The following is a 19,048-nucleotide window of genomic DNA, read 5'->3' as shown; positions in this document are numbered from 1 at the left end:
CAGGGCCAAACGGTGTAAAAGTGATCATGCCTGGCCCTGTCAACCAAAGTGCAGAGGGCATGGCAGTTGCAGAGAGAACAGAGCCTCTAGGTGTAACGGCAACACCCCCGTTGCTCCTAGAGGTATATATATATATATATATTTATGTATATTTATATTCACTTTGGGTAATTAATTTTTCCCCTGAAATGAGAAAAATTGTCTTCTACCCCATGAGTGTTCTTCTTTGCCTTCCTCTGGAACAACTCGCAGAATAACAGAATTATATGTTACTATGTATCTATTTCCTATTTCTCTGTCTCTCTAGAGAAATGAAGGACAGACAGATCTGTAACTGGCAATAAACTCTGAACTGGTTTAGATCTTTTTTTCTCCTGATTTTGTCCTTTCATTAATGAGGATATAATGAATATTTAGCGCTCAGCTTAAGCGGCTGCCAGTTCTCTAGATGGAATTCGCCCAATTAATCATGGGGCTCTAAGCTCCACTTACCAAGACCTGTTCCAGTGTAAGCGTATTAGCGGTGGATACTGGACGTATTATAGTCTCGATTACACTCATCTTACTCAGCGCCGCGAAAATCTTGCAGCTCTATTAGTCCAGGAGAAAGGTTACGTCTCCACAAGAGCCCGCTGACATTTTGCAGGTTACACGTAGGTCCAGGCGCAGGTACAGTACGATTCTGCTGTGCTGGTTATGGTAAATGTCCATGGCTGACCATCCCCCCGATCAGATCATAGCTGGGAGCATCTTGCTGGATGGTACAGACATGAATCCTTAATATTACTTTCCACAATAATGCTTATACCAGACAGGGTGCCCTTTGTGTTCCCATGAGCTCAATTGGGGCAAAACAGGTGGGCCTTTACTTTTTGCCTTTCCTCATGGATGGTGTCAACCTGCACGAAGCTCTTCCTCTCTACACTCCTTGAAAACTGTAAAATGACAGACAAGGGATCTGTGCCCGCTGCGACTGCTACCTCTACACCGCCTATAGCCATGCCCTTTCATCTGCACTGCCATAAGGCCTATAGGGAGTGAGAAATGCTGGATCTATTTGTCCTCATTCCTAGAGGGTGGTGTTAGCTTGCACTGGGCTCCTCCTGGCGGAAAGTCACACCATTGCAATTCCTATTGGGGAGCACAGACATGCACTGCTTATGGAGGTGGGTGTTAGTCCCTGCACGAGCACCAAGGACAGGGCTTTTTCTTTTAACCTTTTCTATAGAGCAGTGTTCCTCAACTCCGGTCCTCAGGGTCCAGCTACAGGTCATGATTTGAGAATATCCCACAGAATGAATACCTGTGGTAAGTCCTGATGCATGGACACTAATTCCATCACCTGCTGAATACTAAGGAAATCCTGAAAACATGACCGGCAGGTGGGCCCTGAGGACTGAAGTTAAGGAGCACGGCTATAGAGGACTGTCTCCTTGAGTCCTTCCCTTCCCATGCAGTGCTCTCCTCTACACCTTCCCTTCCCATGCAGTGCTCTCCTCTACACCTTCCCTTCCCATGCAGTGATCTTCTCTACACCTTCCCTTCCCATGCAGTGATCTCCTCTACCCCTTCCAATGCAGTGCTCTCCTCTACACCTTCCCTTTCCATGCAGTGATCTTCTCTACACCTTCCCTTCCCATGCAGTGCTCTCTACACCTTCCCTTCCCATGCAGTGATCTCCTCTACACCTTCCCTTCCCATGCAGTGCTCTCCTCTACACCTTCCCTTCCCATGCAGTGATCTCCTCTACACCTTCCCTTTCCATGCAGTGATCTCCTCTACACCTTCCCTTTCCATGCAGTGATCTCCTCTATACCTTCCCTTCCCATGCAGTGCTCTCCTCTACACCTTCCCTTCCCATGCAGTGCTCTCCTCTACACCTTCCCTTTCCATGCAGTGCTTTATTCTACTCCTTCTCTTCCCCTGCAGAGCTCTCCTCTACACCTTCCCTTCCCATGCAGTGCTCTCCTCTACACCTTCCCTTCCCATGCAGTGCTCTCCTCTACACCTTCCCTTTCCATGCAGTGCTTTATTCTACTCCTTCTCTTCCCCTGCAGAGCTCTCCTCTACACCTTCCCTTCCCATACAGTGCTCTCTACACCTTCCCTTCCCATGCAGTGCTCTCCTCTACACCTTCCCTTCCCATGCAGTGATCTCCTCTACACCTTCCCTTCCCATGCAGTGATCTCCTCTACACCTTCCCTTTCCATGCAGTGCTCTCCTCTACACCTTCCCTTTCCATGCAGTGCTCTCCTCTACACCTTCCATTTCCATGCAGTGCTTTCTTCTACTCCTTCTCTTCCCCGGCAGAGCTATCCTCTGCATTTTCTCTTCCCCGGCAGAGCTCTCCTCTACACCTTCTCTTCCCATGCAGTGCTCTATGCATCTTCCCTTCCCTACAGTGCTCTCCTCTGCATTTTCAAAAAATAAAAATAAAAGAATCCTAAATAAAATAAATTGGGGAACCTATGGTCAATTTCAGTAGACAAAAATATGACTATTGTTTTCATTGAGGGCTTTATTGCAAAAATTTTAATATTTATTCAAGGGATGGAGATGAGCTGCAGTGATAGACACAGCCAATGATGAAGGGTGGCAATTTTCTAATTTAAGCAACTTATTTTCTATAAAAGAATTGCTAGCAAACATCTCAGTCCTTTCTTACTCCACCAAGAGAAAAGAAAATCCCCCAAAACAGAAATATTTGAAATTTTATTTTATTTTAGAAATAATAAAATAAGACATCATATTTAAAAAAAATTCTGTACAATCCAGGATCTGTGCAGTACATTTTAGGAAGACTTTGATGCAGTAAAAAAATAAAAAAAAAACACGTTTACAAACAAAAAGAAGAGAATTATTTACAATGATTGTCATCTGCCGATCCCCATGTAGAAACAGCCAGCCAAACATGGAGGAAAAAAAATAAAGTAAAATTGGCTAAAGATGGTGACCAGGCTGCACCCACGCCCCTTTATCAAGGTGGGGACAACCAGAGTTTAAAGACATTACAGTACATCTCATCACTAGATCCAACAGGAAATAAGAATCTGCGCGTACAAACCCTTTGTCTTTACCGTAAAAGGTAGAAATATTTTTGAACATTTTTTGCATTCATTAGATAATATTTAATAAATATAATAACTTATCCCTGTTGCAAAATGTGTCAAGGGGAGAAATTAGCTTAAGTACTAGACGTATTTGTAAGAAATCTTATCCTTGTGTGGTCTTGACTTCTAGATCTCAAAACAAGATCCGTCACAAAAAGGTCAAGAACTTGGAATATGAGTGTTTAGGCATCTGGTGACCCTACAGCCTTCTCCATGAGGAACGCTGCAATAAAAAAAAAAGTCTAGGGTGCCACTTATGTTAACACTCCAATGTGCAAGCACTAAGAAGACTGTATATGTAAAAATATATATACACACACATATATAGATATATATATACGGCTTCCTTAGTGACCTCACATACAGTGCTCTGGTTAAGACATCGTTCAAAATGTCCCAATTCAAGTATTTCAGGAAGGAAAAGGGGTCTCGTAATAAACGTATAATACAACAGCAACTTCCATATTTAGCTCGATCCAGCTTTACGGTCTACAGCCCCTCATCATGGAGATGGTAGAGTCACTTGAGCCTTGTGTGATAGCCTAGCACCATGCCGTGCGAAATATAGTGGAAGGAGGGAAAGTAAAAAATAAAATTATAATAATAAAATAAAACAAAATAAAAATACAAAAAAAAAAAGAATAAAAATGACAAAATAAAGTATACATTTACAATAAAAAATGTTGATTATGTGTAAATATTCATTCGGTAAAATTTGATTCCCCTTTCTGATAATAAAAGTGCAAATTTGCAAGGTAAAGACAAAGGGTTTTTGGAAAAGGAAAAAATAAAAAAGCAATAAACAGGTTAAAAATTGTCGAATCTACAAAAAAAAAAAAAAAAAAAACTTTCAAAATGAAAAGACCATGCTTAAATAAATAACATAAGCCCATAACATCGGAGACAGGTTGAGGTTCGTAAATATCTAAATTCTGCACTAGAATCGACTGCACTTTATTTATACCTCTATTGGCATATCGTGTTTTTTATTATTCAGCTTTTTTTTATTTCATTTTTTAAATATTTTTCTACATCATATTATTTACATTTGGCTTTAAATACAGAAAATATGGATTATTATAAAAAACTGTTCTCTTTCAAAATAACAGAGGGGCGTCTCATTAACCCCTTTAGGGTGTCAGGTTTTATGTGCGATCGGACAAGGGATTATCCTAAATTAAACTTTGGGGGGGGGGACTGAATTAAAAAAAGGGAAATAATAAAAAAGTGCATAGCAGCCTCTTTCAAGTTTTGGACTGGTTTGCGACTAAGTGTTATAACATAAAAAATAAAAAATAAGACTTAGTTACTTGCATCGGGCACTAAAAACTGTGCTTTTTTTGTAATAAATTCCCAATTTTTTTTTTTTTAAATACCGTAAATAAGATCCGTCCCTCCTCTGTGACTGAGACCGCCATTTGTTATAATAATGAACCATGACTATAGTCAGAACACCTTTCATGTATATTACACATATGATATTTCCAGCTAGTTCATTTAGCTCCGATGTAAGAAAAGATTTAAAAAAAATAAAATAAAATCTTTGTCAGCTAGTTGGCCCAATGCTTTCAATCTGGTTTCTATGGGGACAGCCGTTCTTATCACACAATCTATCATTAGTCTAGAGCATTTTAATTAAGATGTGACTGGGGAGGGGGGGGGGGGGGGGACTAGAAATTTTCTAATTTTATGGATTACATCAGGCCTCGAAAAGCTGGAAATCAATATTTTTGTATTTAGCGGTGGGAGGTAGCAACAAAGAACGTCACAGAGGAGATACGTCTTCATGCATCTCGTGGAATATTTTACTACGGGGTTGCGCTGACCCGGTTTGTAAAGTGGTTACACAAGGTGGTGGTTAGAAGGTTATGGTTACACACAAAAAAATAAAAATATATATACTCTTTGGTTTTGCTTTGTCTTCCCTTTTAACGATGTGATTAGCAGCAGAAAGCATCTCATTAACATCCATGGGGGCTAGAGCGTAGACTTTGTTCCTTCATGGACTGATAGATATCTAGAAAATCCAAACCTCATTACATTCTCCAGATTGTACATCAACATATAAGCCAACACATTCAGCCCATCAACAATTTGTCATGGACCTCGTTAGACCAATGTGTTGATGTCAGTTGGTGGTTATCTATTCTGGTAAACCATGTCTGGTCAACCAAGACCATATTTTGTGTATCACTCGATTTGAGCATAGTACAGGTGTACATAGAGGAGAGTCTCATGCCACCTCCTCAAAACCATTGAGAGGACCTACTACTTGGTCCAACCCCACGTAGGAGAGATTGGTTTCATGACCATCAGGTTTGTCTTCCATCTCTTATTTACTAATGTCATAGGACTTGTGGAGAGGAAACCAGAACACAAAAAAATAAATAAAAATCATGCTACCATGAGGAAGGTAGACAGCTTTGACTTGGGCCTCTCTTTCCACAAGTATCTACCTCTATAGTACATACACCCTTATGTACATATAAAAAAATACATAGAAAATATGGCCTGCTACCAGCCACTGAAAATCAGAGCTAAAGGTGGCCATACACATTCGACAGAGGTCAACCAAAGTCAAAAAAGTGTTTGAAAATGAAAGGATTGACCATAGTTTCAACATGTCCAATTCTCGTTCTCAAGGGAGATAAGCCACCACCAGTGGTGTCTGGCAGCGGTTTACTCAACCCTCTTCAGTGAGATAACATGCCCGCTTGGCTGAGCCTATGGGGAGGTCAGGAGGAACCAACGGTGTATGGCCAGCTTTAGAATCCACGTTCGATACATTGCTACATCAGGTATCACCGTTTCATTGCAGAACTTTTTTTTTTTTTTTTTTTTACAAAAGCCAAAGTGGCCTTCACAGGTTGACATCCAAGTGACCCCAGATCAGAACAAGGATATTTTTAATGGCATATAGATAACAAGACACGGTTTAAAGCTTTCATCTCTCACACCCTTTTCCATCGCATCTTCGGCTGGATGTATTGGCTGACTAGTCATTGCTGAAATACAAGTTTTTTTGGACTCAAAAAACATCTGGGACTCTATGTGAGAAAGGGAGGGCAGATAAAAAAGATTCCACGTCAATGCAGATTGGAATCATTCTCTAAAGTGGAGAACTTATCTCCAACTTTTTGTGACTTTTTTAAAATGCATTCACGTGAATCTGGCTGAGGACTCAGAGGGTTAATGTCCCTCTCCTGTGCAGCCTGAGATGAGAGGCTGTCCTCCTCAGAAGACACCAAGAGAAAAAAAAAATGTCAATATGGCCTCCACATGGCTCCTCATACCAAAAGAGTCCTCAGCCAAACTCAAGGAATGCATCATGGATTTCACTTTCCCGTGTTTACAGTTATCAGAGATTCCTTTACGGGGTTCTCCTGGCCAAAGAATCATTTCTTTCCAATACGTTTATTCAGTTCCAAATAAGATTCTTTATTCCAAATTTTTGATACGAGATCAATCCACTCAAGGCCTCTCCCCTATCTCTGGAAATGAACTCCCTGCACTTTGCAACCATCCACGTGATGACACATAGCAGCTTTTCTCCTCTTCCCTCTCTATCTGGAGGACATCTAGTCAGTCCATCTAACGAAGCAAAAAAAAACTCTAGGTGCCCCTGAGGATCCTGCAACAGGTAACACTTAAAATGTAAAAAAATAATAATAATTGCTCTATTTCATGGGGCCTAACAGGTTAGAAAATATGCTGATGCAATTTCCCAAAAATTGGAACGTCCCCAGCACACATGACCTTGCATTATACTTTTTTTTTCGTAGTGCCCCCCCCCCCCAAGGGAGGTAATTTGTGCCCCTATTCTACTCACAGAGTACCCCTCCCTCTCCATATACGAAGGCTATTACGTAGCAGCAGGCGTTTACACCAAGTTTCCCCATTGCTCCTGAAAAGACGACCTCCCAGCAAGCAGAGGGTTTGAACACAAGTTTAGCATTTTCTTTGGTATAGGTTTTAGAATTTTTTGACTCCCCCCAACCCCCATATAAAAATATACCCTACTCTACCCAGGACCACGTTGCAGAGTCTCTCTCTAAAGTTAATATATTGTATCTGTGTGTGAACACCGTTCAAATACAAAAATTCCATTTGGCTTTTTTTTTCTTTTTACGGCCAACTCCTTGGTGGCCGTTCTTGCCCCTGAACCCAACACTGAAACATTACAAAACACCGCAGTAGAATTGACAGGGTGTGTGTGAATAGCAGCAGCTTCGGACGTTAAGGCAGAGATTTGCCTATTGTTATGCCATTAAAAATGGACTTGTTCCCAATATTATAAAAAAAAAAAAAAGATACCCAAGAGGTTGAAAACCCAACGAGCTTGTCTGCAAGTTCAAGTTTTACCAATTTTTTTTTCTCCAACCCCCCCCCCCCCCCCAAAAAAAAAACATACATAATATGTATTTTACATTATGTGCCTTCTGGTTACACTTTAGTGCTTTGTCTCTATATCCCAGCTGCCTGTCCTTTTTTTTTTTTTTAACGTTCTAGGTATCACCAGGAACAACTGGTGGAGCAAAGGGGGAGGGGGGCCTTCAAGAGATGGTCCTACAAGAGGTTTATGGGATTTCTCTAGCGTCCCATTGTGAGGGTGTGCCCAGTAACATGGAACACCAGTATGCAAGTTCCAGTTTAGATCACCACGGCCTACACCTCTCCCAACATTTGCAACAGTTTGCTTGACAGCATCGAGCACCGTCTCCGTATCACCTCTGTCCAACAGTACCGACGTCTGAAAACGGCAGTGGGGACCGCTGCTCAGCCATGCACGTTGACCAGCTAAGTTGACCAGCTGAAGCTAGCAGTTTTTTTAGTCATATCTCAGATTCTCTCCTTAGCGGCCTAGGGTCGAGGGAAACTTGGTTGTGGTGGTCTATATCTGGATGCATGTCCGTGCTCATGCTATCCGGTAGACCCATGTCACTGCCTTCCTCCTCTTTGCTCGTGAGCGATACTTCGTTCTCGTAGCAAAAAGTATTTGGGTTGGAAAGTATATATTTCTTTTCCGCTAAGTCCCTGGCACTGCAAACCGGGGTATTGGGCACTTCGTAGGTTTTGTGGAAGCGGGAATAGTCCACCTTGTAGTAATGTTTTTCTTCGAAAAGGACAGGTTCGTAGCGGTGACCCCAGTAGATTTCATTAGCAAGGTAGGAGCTCCGACACTGAGTGGTCATGGCCGTAGCTTCCACCATACCTTCCAATATGACCACTATTTCAAAGTCAGAATTGTCCAAGTCTTGTTTACTAAGATCATACAACGGACTGTCTTCGTCAATCTCATGGACAATGGTGATGGGAGAAACTAAGAATATCCGGTCTATGCCGCTGTCAAAGCCAACGTTAATGTCTATTTGATCTAAGGGGATGTACTCCCCTTCGGACGTGATGCGGGACTTAAGGAGTTGGGCTCGGACGTGAGCCTCTACGAGGTGACTCTTTCGGAGGTTGCCCACTCTCCACATCAAGCAGAGTTTGCCGTCTCTCATGGCTATGACGGCGGTGTCACTGAAAACCAAAGTCTCGTTCCTCTTTTTAGGTTTGGCCATTTTAGCCATGACAGCACCGATGATGAAGGCGTCGATGATGCAGCCAACGATTGACTGGAAGACCACCATGAACACCGCCATGGGACACTCATCCGTTACGCATCGGAATCCATAGCCAATGGTCGTTTGGGTCTCGATGGAGAAGAGGAAGGCTGCTGTGAAACTCTTGACCTCTGTCACGCAAGATCTATGGTTTTCCGGTGCCCCCAAGTCATTGTGAAGAAGAGCTATCAGCCAGAAGACACAGCCGAAGAAAAGCCAAGACAGTATGAAAGCCAGGCAGAAGATGACCAGCATCCACCGCCAACGAATGTCCACGCACGTGGTAAAGATATCGGATAGGTAGCGCTGCCCCTTCTCGCTCACGTTGATGAACTGGACGTTGCAGTGGCCGTCTTTCTTGACGAAGCGGCTTCGGCACTGTTGCCGGGTATGGATTTTGCTCTTTCCATTCCCATACCCGTTGGCAACTGCCATGGTCGCCAGCTTCATCCCGTTCTCTTCTGAAGACACAACGCTGTAGCGGTTGCTTCGCACGCTGCCCATCACTTCAGTTGAGGACTGAGGTGCTTCTGCTTTAGAAAACAGTCTAAGTTTCTGCAAAACCCTTTGGAGAAACAGTTTTGAAGGCTCAGAGGGAACAATCACGGGGGAAAAAATGGTAACGGAGAGTCTCCTGTCTCAGAAGGACCTTGGTTCTACCAAGGAAGGTCTTCTGGCTTGAGGTGAGAGGGAGCGGTTGTCAGCAGGTTCTCATTGTCACGCTGATGTCATGTCCTGCAAGAAAAATAAAGATTTGATGTCAATGCGCAAGGAAGTGGTAAAGTAAGCCTTCCTTCTCCAGGTTCCTTCCTTTCCTATGCAAACAAGTCCATTAATATCTCCTGCTGGATCTCCTTTTGAGCATACGCAATGCTCCTCATCCAAACCTCCTTACAGAACCAAGAATGCCACAAGGCAAACTAAAAGAACTATGGCTAATTATCTGCTTCTTTCCATGACATACAGATGTAGCAGTGCTGAGGTTGTCATTTGGTTCAACATATATATAACACATCAAAGTTTGCTACCACCAACTCCAAGCTAAACATGTATGGTGCCACTTATCCACTAAGAAGGTGCAAACAGAGCCCTGGTGTCTTATGTGGCACAGGGGCTTTCGGGACCCCTTAGGCACCAGAGTTTGGGGGTGCCTGCACCTGTTACAGCTAAGCATATCAAATACAATCCTTACTCTGATGGGAGATGCCATAACTGACCTGATCTACCCAAGAGGGGGGGGGGGGGTGCCGAGGTAGATTTTTAGGTAGTGGTTGTTTTGGGGCTGGTCATGAAGGCTGGGGCACTATCCATTGGGATGATGGTGGCCATGGTCTTCTCCATACCTGAATTACATTCTAGAATATAAAAAAAAACACTCATATGGTGTAGCCTCGGCAACCGTCCCTTGTGACGCAGTGACTACACCAGATCCTGTGAGAATCATTACCCAGAAGCTGACCCCAGGAATGGCCGCGTCCCTCACATGACATTTCTCAGATTCTCACGCACATACTTGGAAGGAAATAAGGAACCTGTCCTCAGTCCAAGGAGTTTCTGTCCTGGCTCCTTGAACTTTCTGATGGCCTCCATGCCATGTTCCAGGTTGGTCTCTTAGGATGTTTATCCCAAGACACGTCCATGTTTAGAGAACGGAGTACCTTATGTTCTAAGGGGTATCTCCATTTGGAGATGTAGCAGAGCCAAGTTTGTGCTGTTAAAGGGGTTGTAGAAAATTAGAGGCAAGGAAAAAAAGAAAAAAAAAAAAAAAAAAAAAAAAAAAAAAAAAAAAAAAGGGGGTGGGGCTGTCCCCCCCCCCCCAACAAAAAAACAACAACTGCGACCTATAGGTTGTATTTTATTTGGTATTGCATGAGGCTTAGATACAATACCAGATACAGTACATAAACATGTAATGTGATAAGGCTAGCTGTAGACCTGGGTGAGGCCACAAAAAAACAAACAAAAAAAAAACAAAACATTTGGACAAGTGACAAACTCAACTTTGCTCCAGCAAAACTTTGAACTTTGCTTGCATCCAATAGAAATCTCAGTTTTATTTTAAACCTACTGCAACAGCTCTTCTACATCTTTTTAGGGTTATCCCAACATTGAACACCCATCCTGTTAAATTAAAGGGGTATTCTGGGGTTAGTTTAGCAAATTTTTTGTATACATTGTTCCTTCCCATTTTTAAGAGCTCTGCACTGGTCAGTGAATGGTGTATCCAGATCCATCCAGAACCTGCTGGGTTGTCACAATTGTATCCAGTCCTCTGTAACCACACAACCGGTGGATACATTGTATCAGGGGATGAGAATCAGGCTGAATACAAGGTATTAGTCAGCAAGCAGAGATCTTGAAAAAAATGGGGGTAAAAGAGTCCTGCTTACAAATTTCACCCCCAAGAAATCATCTGCTGAGGCAGGGCACAAACAGGAGGCATACGCTGTAACCCTGCGCCCACCCCGAGCCCAGGGGCAGTGCCACCCACCCGCTGGACAGTTGCCCTCACACAAGTTGTCAGTGGTCATCCTTGCCCTGGCAATGGACACGTGTTTGGGCAGGCAGGTGACATTGAGGCCCTAAATTCTGCAATATTGTCCTCATTTTACCTAGGGGCATCAGCTATTCCTGGTGATCCCCGAAAGAGTCTAACCACCATCATCCAAGTAATGCTGGCGTGCCAGGCTTCAGATGCCCACCGGTGTCAACCACCTGTGTAACCCATGTAAGACAGCAAGCGGCCTGATCTCCTCAACCTCCATGGACTGCCTTGGAAATAACAAATAGGTCACTTGACTTTGGGCAGATGTTCACAGGTATAGCAGAGCTGATCTTGTCCTCTGGCACAACTAGAACGGGCAAAAACCTACTGCATCTTCTTAACAAAGTCAAAGACATGTCCGGCTCTGCTACATCCGCCTACATTATGCATTGCACAACACTGGCCTAAACCCAAGATGTATCCAATAAGTTACTGATGATGGGCAAATCAGAATATTTTGTCACTGTGCAAGTGCATGTGACAGATGTAGCAGTGCTGAATTTGTCATTTCACTTTTAAGGGCAGCCTGGTTAAGAGGATATAGTAAATGCACCAGATACAGCATGGGGAGAACTTGCTACAGAGCTGTGTTTGGCAATTTTACCTAGTACTGCATATAAAATGATATTAACGGGGGTCATGTTTGACAGCCTCTTCTAGGGGGTTGGGGGTCTTCTGAAAAGGACCCCTTGTGCATTAACCAGAGCCAAATGCATCTATTGGAAGGTTAACAACATATTCAGTTCTGCTGCACCTGTATGCAAATAACATCGGTCATCCATAAACTTCCCATCACTGAACATCTTGTTTGGAGCAGGAATAGCAGAGCAGAACATGCAGTGTAGTGTGGTTCACATCCCATGCTTTGATCTTTATCAGACACACATGACAAACCCCCACAGCTATACCCAGAATAGTGGCACTAGAGCAGGTGGTATAAACATATTCTACAGGGGAGCCGTTAAGCAATGGGTTGGGTGAAGTAACAGATATAGCAGTGCTGATTCATTTTTATTTTTTTCTCTTCACGGTTGTCTCAGATGCGCCTGCAGTCCTATGTAAAATGCATGTTTTGACCTTCAGGGACACAGAATTTGTGCACGGTGCTCAAACGATGCATCTGGTTCATCTGCAGTCCCATGTAAACGCACAGATAGCACATTGCCATGTGACTATGCCAAATGACAAACTCAGTTCATCTACTGCACACCTGTGTGTGTCACAGTGCTAAAAAAATAAAAATAAAACTGTGCATAGAGATGTAGCAGAGCTGAATGTTTCACTGATCGCTTTGCTTTTATGCACCACCATCAGTCTGAGTTTAAACAATGTATCAGGGTTATCTGCAGTCCTATGTGACCATGAGTGATGCTTATTGACAAAGCCCAGCTCTGCTACATCTATAGACATCTTCCTGCAGTAAAATTGTGTAGACAGATGTAGCAGTGCTGAGTTGGAACTCGTTTAAGATTATAGTAGGTTTTCCTTGCAGTCCTATGTAAATACACAGTTTTATATCCTGAAGTTCCATAGACCTGCAGTGAATGACAAACTCAGCACTGCTACATCCATATGAAAACATTGCAGAAGGATAGAAGCGTGCACACAAATCTAGAAGTACTGAATTTGTCTTTAAAGATAATGATTGTAGGTTTCCCATGCAGCCCTATGAAAATCCACAAGTATGACAAACTCAGCCCTGCTACATCTGTGACATTAGGTCACTGAAGAACAGGGAAACTGTGCCGTCTCTATTCTGTTCTTCTGATGCCCTGCAGTAGGGAAGCAAGGATTACCTCACGCCCTCCGAATTAAGTGTTGCCCTCTTGCTCACCCAGACGGGCGGAATTTTTTTTCAGATGACCCCCCCCCCCCCTTTTCTGGTGTCTATTATGGGCGCACAGAATGAATGAAAAGTGCAGCATGAAGTAAACCGCTGCCGACTTCCTAAAATAATAAGCATGTGCTCAAATTCCTCATTTTGCCAGCCCCCCCTCCTATTAATAACATCTTACGCCCTAAATTTAGCTTGGCGCCCGCTCTCGCCCCGTCATGTTTTCCATAGGTGCAGAATTGAGCGGTACCAGATACATATATCCACGTCCTGACCAATCAGAGGCCGCGTACGCTTGGCCGCTTCTTTTTAATGCTTTGTAAATGACAAGAAACTAGACGTAGCAGAGCCGAGTTTGTCATTAAACCGCCCTGTGTAAAGGCGAAAGCCACCTATTAGCACAAACATTACCACGAACCGCTGCAGGACATTATGTATGCGATTGCTGCCGCTGACAAACCCAGCTCAACTACACGTGTGTAATGGTGAAGTAGAAATTCTTGTCCATAAGGCTTATTGCACGCGGATTTGCGGATCCGCAATCCACGGGCGCTGTTGCGTGTGCATTCCGCATCACGGATACGGACCCATTCGCTTCAATGGGTCCGCAAATTCGGAGATGCAGAACGGAACTACGGAGTGCTTCCGTGGGGTTTCGTCCCGTACTTCTTTTTGCGGAACGGCCGGATCGCAAACCCATTAAAATGAAGGGGTCCGCGATCCGCTGCCCTGCGGTTGGTGTTCGTGCATTGTGGCCTGCAATTTGTGGGCCGCAGCACGGCGATGGGGCGCACACGACCATATGGCTTTTTCAGTACTTTGTGGTCCTTAAAAAAAAACGGATCAGCAAAAAATACGGATGATGTTCGTGTGCATTCCGTTTTTTTTTTGCGGAACTGAATAGCCGGCCCCTAATAGAACAGTCCTATCCTTGTCCGTTATGCGGACAATAATAGCACATGTTCTAGCTTTGAACGGAATAGAAAGGCACACGGAGTACCTTCCTTTTTTTTGCGGATCCATTGCAATGAATGGTTCTGCATACGGTCCGTATACGGAACGCAAAACGGGAAGAAAAAACAAAGGCCTCCTGCAAACAAACGCGTGCGCTCCGTGGCCATGCTGAGGCCGCAATGCATGAACACCGACCGCGGGGCAGCCACAGCGGATCGCGGACCCGATCCGCAAAAAGATAGGGCATGTTCTAATTTTTTTGCGGAACGGTAAAGTAGGAGACGAAACCCACAGAAGCACTCTATAGTGCTCCAGTAGGGTTCCGTTCCGCACCATTTTGCATCTCCGGATTTGCAGACCCATTGAAGTGAATGAGTCCCCATCCATGATGCACCAGGTAACCAGAAAATTATATCACGATGTAGCAGAGCCGAGTGGGTCATTCAGTTCTTAGTTTGTGAAAATTCACAACAGATAATGCATTGTGCCCAATGACTCACTCAGCTACACCCATACTATGGGTCTCAAGTGACACCCTGGCACCCTGCACAGTCTGCTTCATGTCTGCAATAAACCCGGGAGGATAAATTGCTGCGAGGCTCCTGTTCTAGTGTTTGGAAAAGGGTTTGCAATGTTCTTAACACAACCTGCCGCTTCACATTTGTTTAAACTAGAATGTCTGGTCCTTCTTCATGTTTGGAAAGTGTCTTCTACATAGAGAGAACAAGGAGTGCCAGGGGCAGCAGCGGGTACTGAATGCCAGCAGACTATCCCAAAGCACTGTCCCTATGCATAACCATGGACCTTACCCACATTGCACTCATTTTTTAGCATCCCGATGTAGTAGAGCCGAGTTTGTCACATGAACTAAAGTTCGCTTTCTCATCTGCCATGACTCCTCCTGGTCATGTTATGGTTTTACCTACAAACCTTATCGCGGTATACATCTGATAACAAATTCAGCTCTGCTGCATCTTTCGATGAACTGTTCATTCACATGCACAATTGCCTATCATTGAAGAGTATGCAGGAACAACTCTGCAGCACGACTCGAGTCTGGTGAATGCATTAAAAGTTCGGAAGGATGTAGTAGAGTTGAATTTGTCATGTAACTGTTTGCGGTTTACAATAGGAGTATAACTCATTGGGATGTGACTCCTCTCTTCATGGCTTTGGAAAACTCGTCTCTGCTACATCATGTAATCTAGCCACCGATTCCAGGTGTGCACTGACTACTGTACAGGAGGGGGCGGCGCTGAGCAAGAGCAGATCCCAGGGACCTGGCGAGCCCTGAGAGATGGAGACAATTCCCCAAATGACGCCACGCATCTACACGTTGCTACGCTAGGGCGACACTGCTACTGTACTCTGCCTCCTCCAGTCAACCCTCTGTAAACACTGCAACCACATACTGAAACTCTGCTGCTCCTGCCGTCCATACAACCCCAAAAAATATAGTTATACATGTAGAAGGAACGAGTTTGTCATTTGGCACAACCTATTGTGACACGTACCGCGTTTTCCATAAGACAATGGGTGACCCTCCTGAGTCATCTTAAATCAGCGAGCCATCATAATGCACCAAATAAAAACAGCTTAATGACACGCTCAGCTCTGCTACATCAGCATATTGGCTTTGGCTAAAAGCATGCAGTGCCTAAACTTGCAAGTCATCCTGAAAGCTTACATGACAGATTTCCAGTAGCAGATGTGAACAATGCTGACAAGCACCTGTGCCACAAGTGCAGCCGCGATGTAGTGTTGGGTTTGTTTGGGCACATGTGGCGCTGTGATGCCAAGGTAAACAGAGATGTTACCGCTCACTGCTTCATCTGGTCACCCTGGGAAAAAAAAGTGCCGCAAGTGGTGACAGGCTGAAGGATCTGCAAATCAGTTACATGTGTTTGGAACTGTACATGTGTAGTGCTGCTGAGTTTGTTATGCAACTGCTCTGACATCTTGTAGTAGGTTTACCTGCAGTCCTATGTAAATCCACACATTATGCGATCAGCTGCATCTGTATAGGACAAGCGCTTGGACGACCAACCCTCTCACTTGCAGTCCAAACTATTTTCTAAGATGAAGCTGAGCTAAAATTGTTGACCCAGTGTTGTTTTTTTTTTTCTGCAACATACCGGATTTTGATCTGATGACCAACTATGGTCAATAAGAAACGCAGCCCTATGACAAACCCAGTTTTGCTACATCTGACAAACTCATTCCTGCTACATCTGAAAATCCAGCCCTACTATATCTGAAAAATACAGCTTTGCTACATCTGACAAACTCAGCCCTACTACATCTAAAACCCCAGCTTTGCTACATCTGACAAACTCAGCCCTACTACATCTAAAACCCCAGCTTTGCTACATCTGACAAACTCATCCCTACTACATCTGAAAGCCCAGTTTTGTTACATCTGACAAACTCAGTACTGCTACACCTGACATAGCTTAAACCTGCGCTTGGCAACCAATATCATATTCTATGGCACCCTGTCCACGTCTACTCACGCTAATACCCCTCATTTTAACTTGTACCGGCCCTTTAAAAAAAAAAATCAAATAAAAATAAAAATCCCCTAAATAGTTCAGATTCAACGACGACATCTGTTCGACAATATGCAAAAGACGAGATTACGTAGCCGCACAAGATGCATCATACTACCCTGACATTAGAATGTCACGATGTAGCAGAGCTAAATTTGTCATTGACCTTTGGGCAATGTAACCTGCAGCCCTAAGTAAAAGAAAAAAAATGAAAGAAAGAGAGAAGATATAGCGATATCACTGTGATTTGTGCCAAATGACAAACTCAGGTCTACTACATGACTTAATCCTTGCTGAAATCATACCCTCAGGTTTCATCACCCCACGCGTTTTAACTCTAAGGGTGCCTAAGGACGATGACTGTATACAGGCGCACCGGCGCAGTGCTCTGCAGCGCAGCTTTGCGCTTTACGGCGTCAGCTGTCAGGATCGAAATGCGCAAACAAGATGCAACTTTGATCATTTAAAAAGCCCCGGCGTCCCTATTTTTAAAAACATTTTTTTTTGCTCATCGCCTCCAATTGGCCCAATTTTGGAGAGGGGAGCGACGATGACCAATGGATAAAGTATTTGCAGGCGAGAAGAGAGACGGAGCGCAGATGTCAGTAAAACCGCGCGCCCCGATTCGCTTTTAAGAAATTCCAACTACTGTGTCCCGCAGCTGCTGCGAGCACGAACAGATGCTGTGAACAGTCTGAGCCCAACTGTTGCTCGGGTGATCGTGTATTTATAGCCGGCAGATCTTGCAGCGGAATTATCTAGAAATTCTCCCCGTCAGGTAGAGAACTAACCACGATTTCTCAACAGATGTAGCAGAGCCAGGTTTGTCACAATTCCAGTTCTGTGTCCCTGTGAGGTCTTCCATAACCTTACACTTAAAAAAAAAAAAAAAAACGCTTCTTACTGGCAGGCAACGGAGCTTCTATTTAGCTTCAGCTATAGCAGAGCTGAATTTGTCATGCGTTCCAATTTTTGCCCTGTAAATCAGTTTAACTCCCAGACATCACCATGGCATATTTGGCTTTGCTACATCAGCCTGCCATACAGTCCCAATGGGGGGGGGGGGCAGATGTAGTTGGGCTGAGTTTGTCATAATCAAAAGGACATCACGATTTGCATTCCAATTCCATGTAAGTTCAGCAACGTAGCAGAGCTGAGCTTGTCATGTGTCACAATGTTTTGCTCTGTACGGAAAACTTGATGTGCAGAGCTGAATTTGTCGTTCGTCGCCATTTCTGTTAGACGGCGAATTCAGCTCTGCACATAAAATCATTCCGCGTGGGTACAGATGTAGCTGAGCCGAGTTTGTTTTTGCGGCGTTAAAGCCTCAACAATGAGTGCTAAATGGGCAAAGTCAGCTCCGTGTTGCGTGGAGGGGGGGGGGGGGGGTGACGACTTACCTTGTTGCTCAGGGGAAGTACATTGTAACCCAGGTGATAAATAAGATCCAGTGGCGTTGGCGATACGGAGCGCCCATCCAAACGGTTTCCCAAGCCCCACTAATCCCAGGGATAGCTCACTAGGCGATTATTCACATCCTCTGCCTATCTCTTAACAAGCCATGTGCTCTTAAATAGCTCGCCGGCATGCTACACCCATAGGTGCCGCTCGCAACCAATGGGGCGCCAGGGGACGGCCTGAGTGACAGCTGGGGGTGGGGCTTAGCGCAGCTCATTGAGGGGAACTTTAGTGCGAAGAACAGATGGAGCAGAGATGAGGCTGAGAGGCAGAAAAATAATTACCGCGTCCACACCGCGCATTTATACCACAATATAGGCAGATGTAGCAGGGCTGAGTTTGTCATATGAACCATTTATGGCCTGCGGCGCGCTGGCTGCGCTAGCCGTGACATCGCTGTTGCTCTTACACAGGACTGCAAAGTCAGGTGTTGGCCCTGTGCTTTTGCATAGGACTGTACTGCCCTACAAACCGACTCAAGGTGGGCGCTCTTACCTAGGACTGCAGAGGCGAGTGTGTTCTTTGGATTTACATAGGGCTGCGGAGGGATTCAGCTCTGCTACATGTGCTGCATGTAAACAGTAGGGCAGTGCAAGGTACCGATGAAGGGGAGGTAAGTGAGTGTCTAACAAATGGGGTTTTATCGTTCCGTACAGATGTAGCAGAGTTGAATTTCTCGTTTAGTGCTTTAGGCCCCATTCACACGTCGGCATTTTGCGGGACGGAATTGCGGACCCATTCATTTCTATGGGGCCGCGCGATGTGCTGCCCAGATACGGAATTTCGGACCGGTACTTCCGGGTCCGCAATTCCGTTCCAGAAAAAAATAGACCATGTCCTATTCTTGTCGCCAATTGCGGACAAGAATCTGCATATTCTAATAGTGCCGGTGATGTGTGGTCCGCGAAAATGCGGAACGCACATTGCCGGTGTCTGTGTTTTGCGGATCCGCGGTTCCGCAAAACACGCTACGGACGTGTGAATTGACCCTT

The 19,048-nt window shown here is 44.4% G+C and overlaps 1 protein-coding gene across 1 annotated transcript; it reads right to left on the bottom strand.

Annotated features, from left to right (window-relative positions):
• Nucleotides 1–7,557: 7,557 nt before the first annotated feature.
• On the bottom strand, nt 7,558–18,131 carry KCNJ2 (potassium inwardly rectifying channel subfamily J member 2). Its single transcript, XM_044298766.1, has 2 exons — nt 17,999–18,131; nt 7,558–9,451 (listed from the first exon to the last, which is right to left on the bottom strand). The coding sequence occupies exon 2, from the start codon at nt 9,218–9,220 to the stop codon at nt 7,943–7,945; it is 1,278 nt and encodes a 425-aa protein (XP_044154701.1). The 5' UTR covers nt 9,221–9,451; nt 17,999–18,131; the 3' UTR covers nt 7,558–7,942.
• Between the last annotated feature and the right edge of the window lie 917 nt (nt 18,132–19,048).

This window comes from Bufo gargarizans, chromosome 6 (assembly GCF_014858855.1).
Source record: "Bufo gargarizans isolate SCDJY-AF-19 chromosome 6, ASM1485885v1, whole genome shotgun sequence".
Lineage (NCBI taxonomy): Eukaryota > Metazoa > Chordata > Amphibia > Anura > Bufonidae > Bufo > Bufo gargarizans.
Note: the sequence above shows the minus strand (reverse complement) of the source record. Positions and strands in the feature narration are given on the sequence as shown.

Excerpts from the sequence above, each read along its gene's own strand:
- KCNJ2 (XM_044298766.1), bottom strand. The coding sequence starts at position 9,220 with ATGGGCAGCGTGCGAAGCAACCGCTACAGCGTTGTGTCTTCAGAAGAG.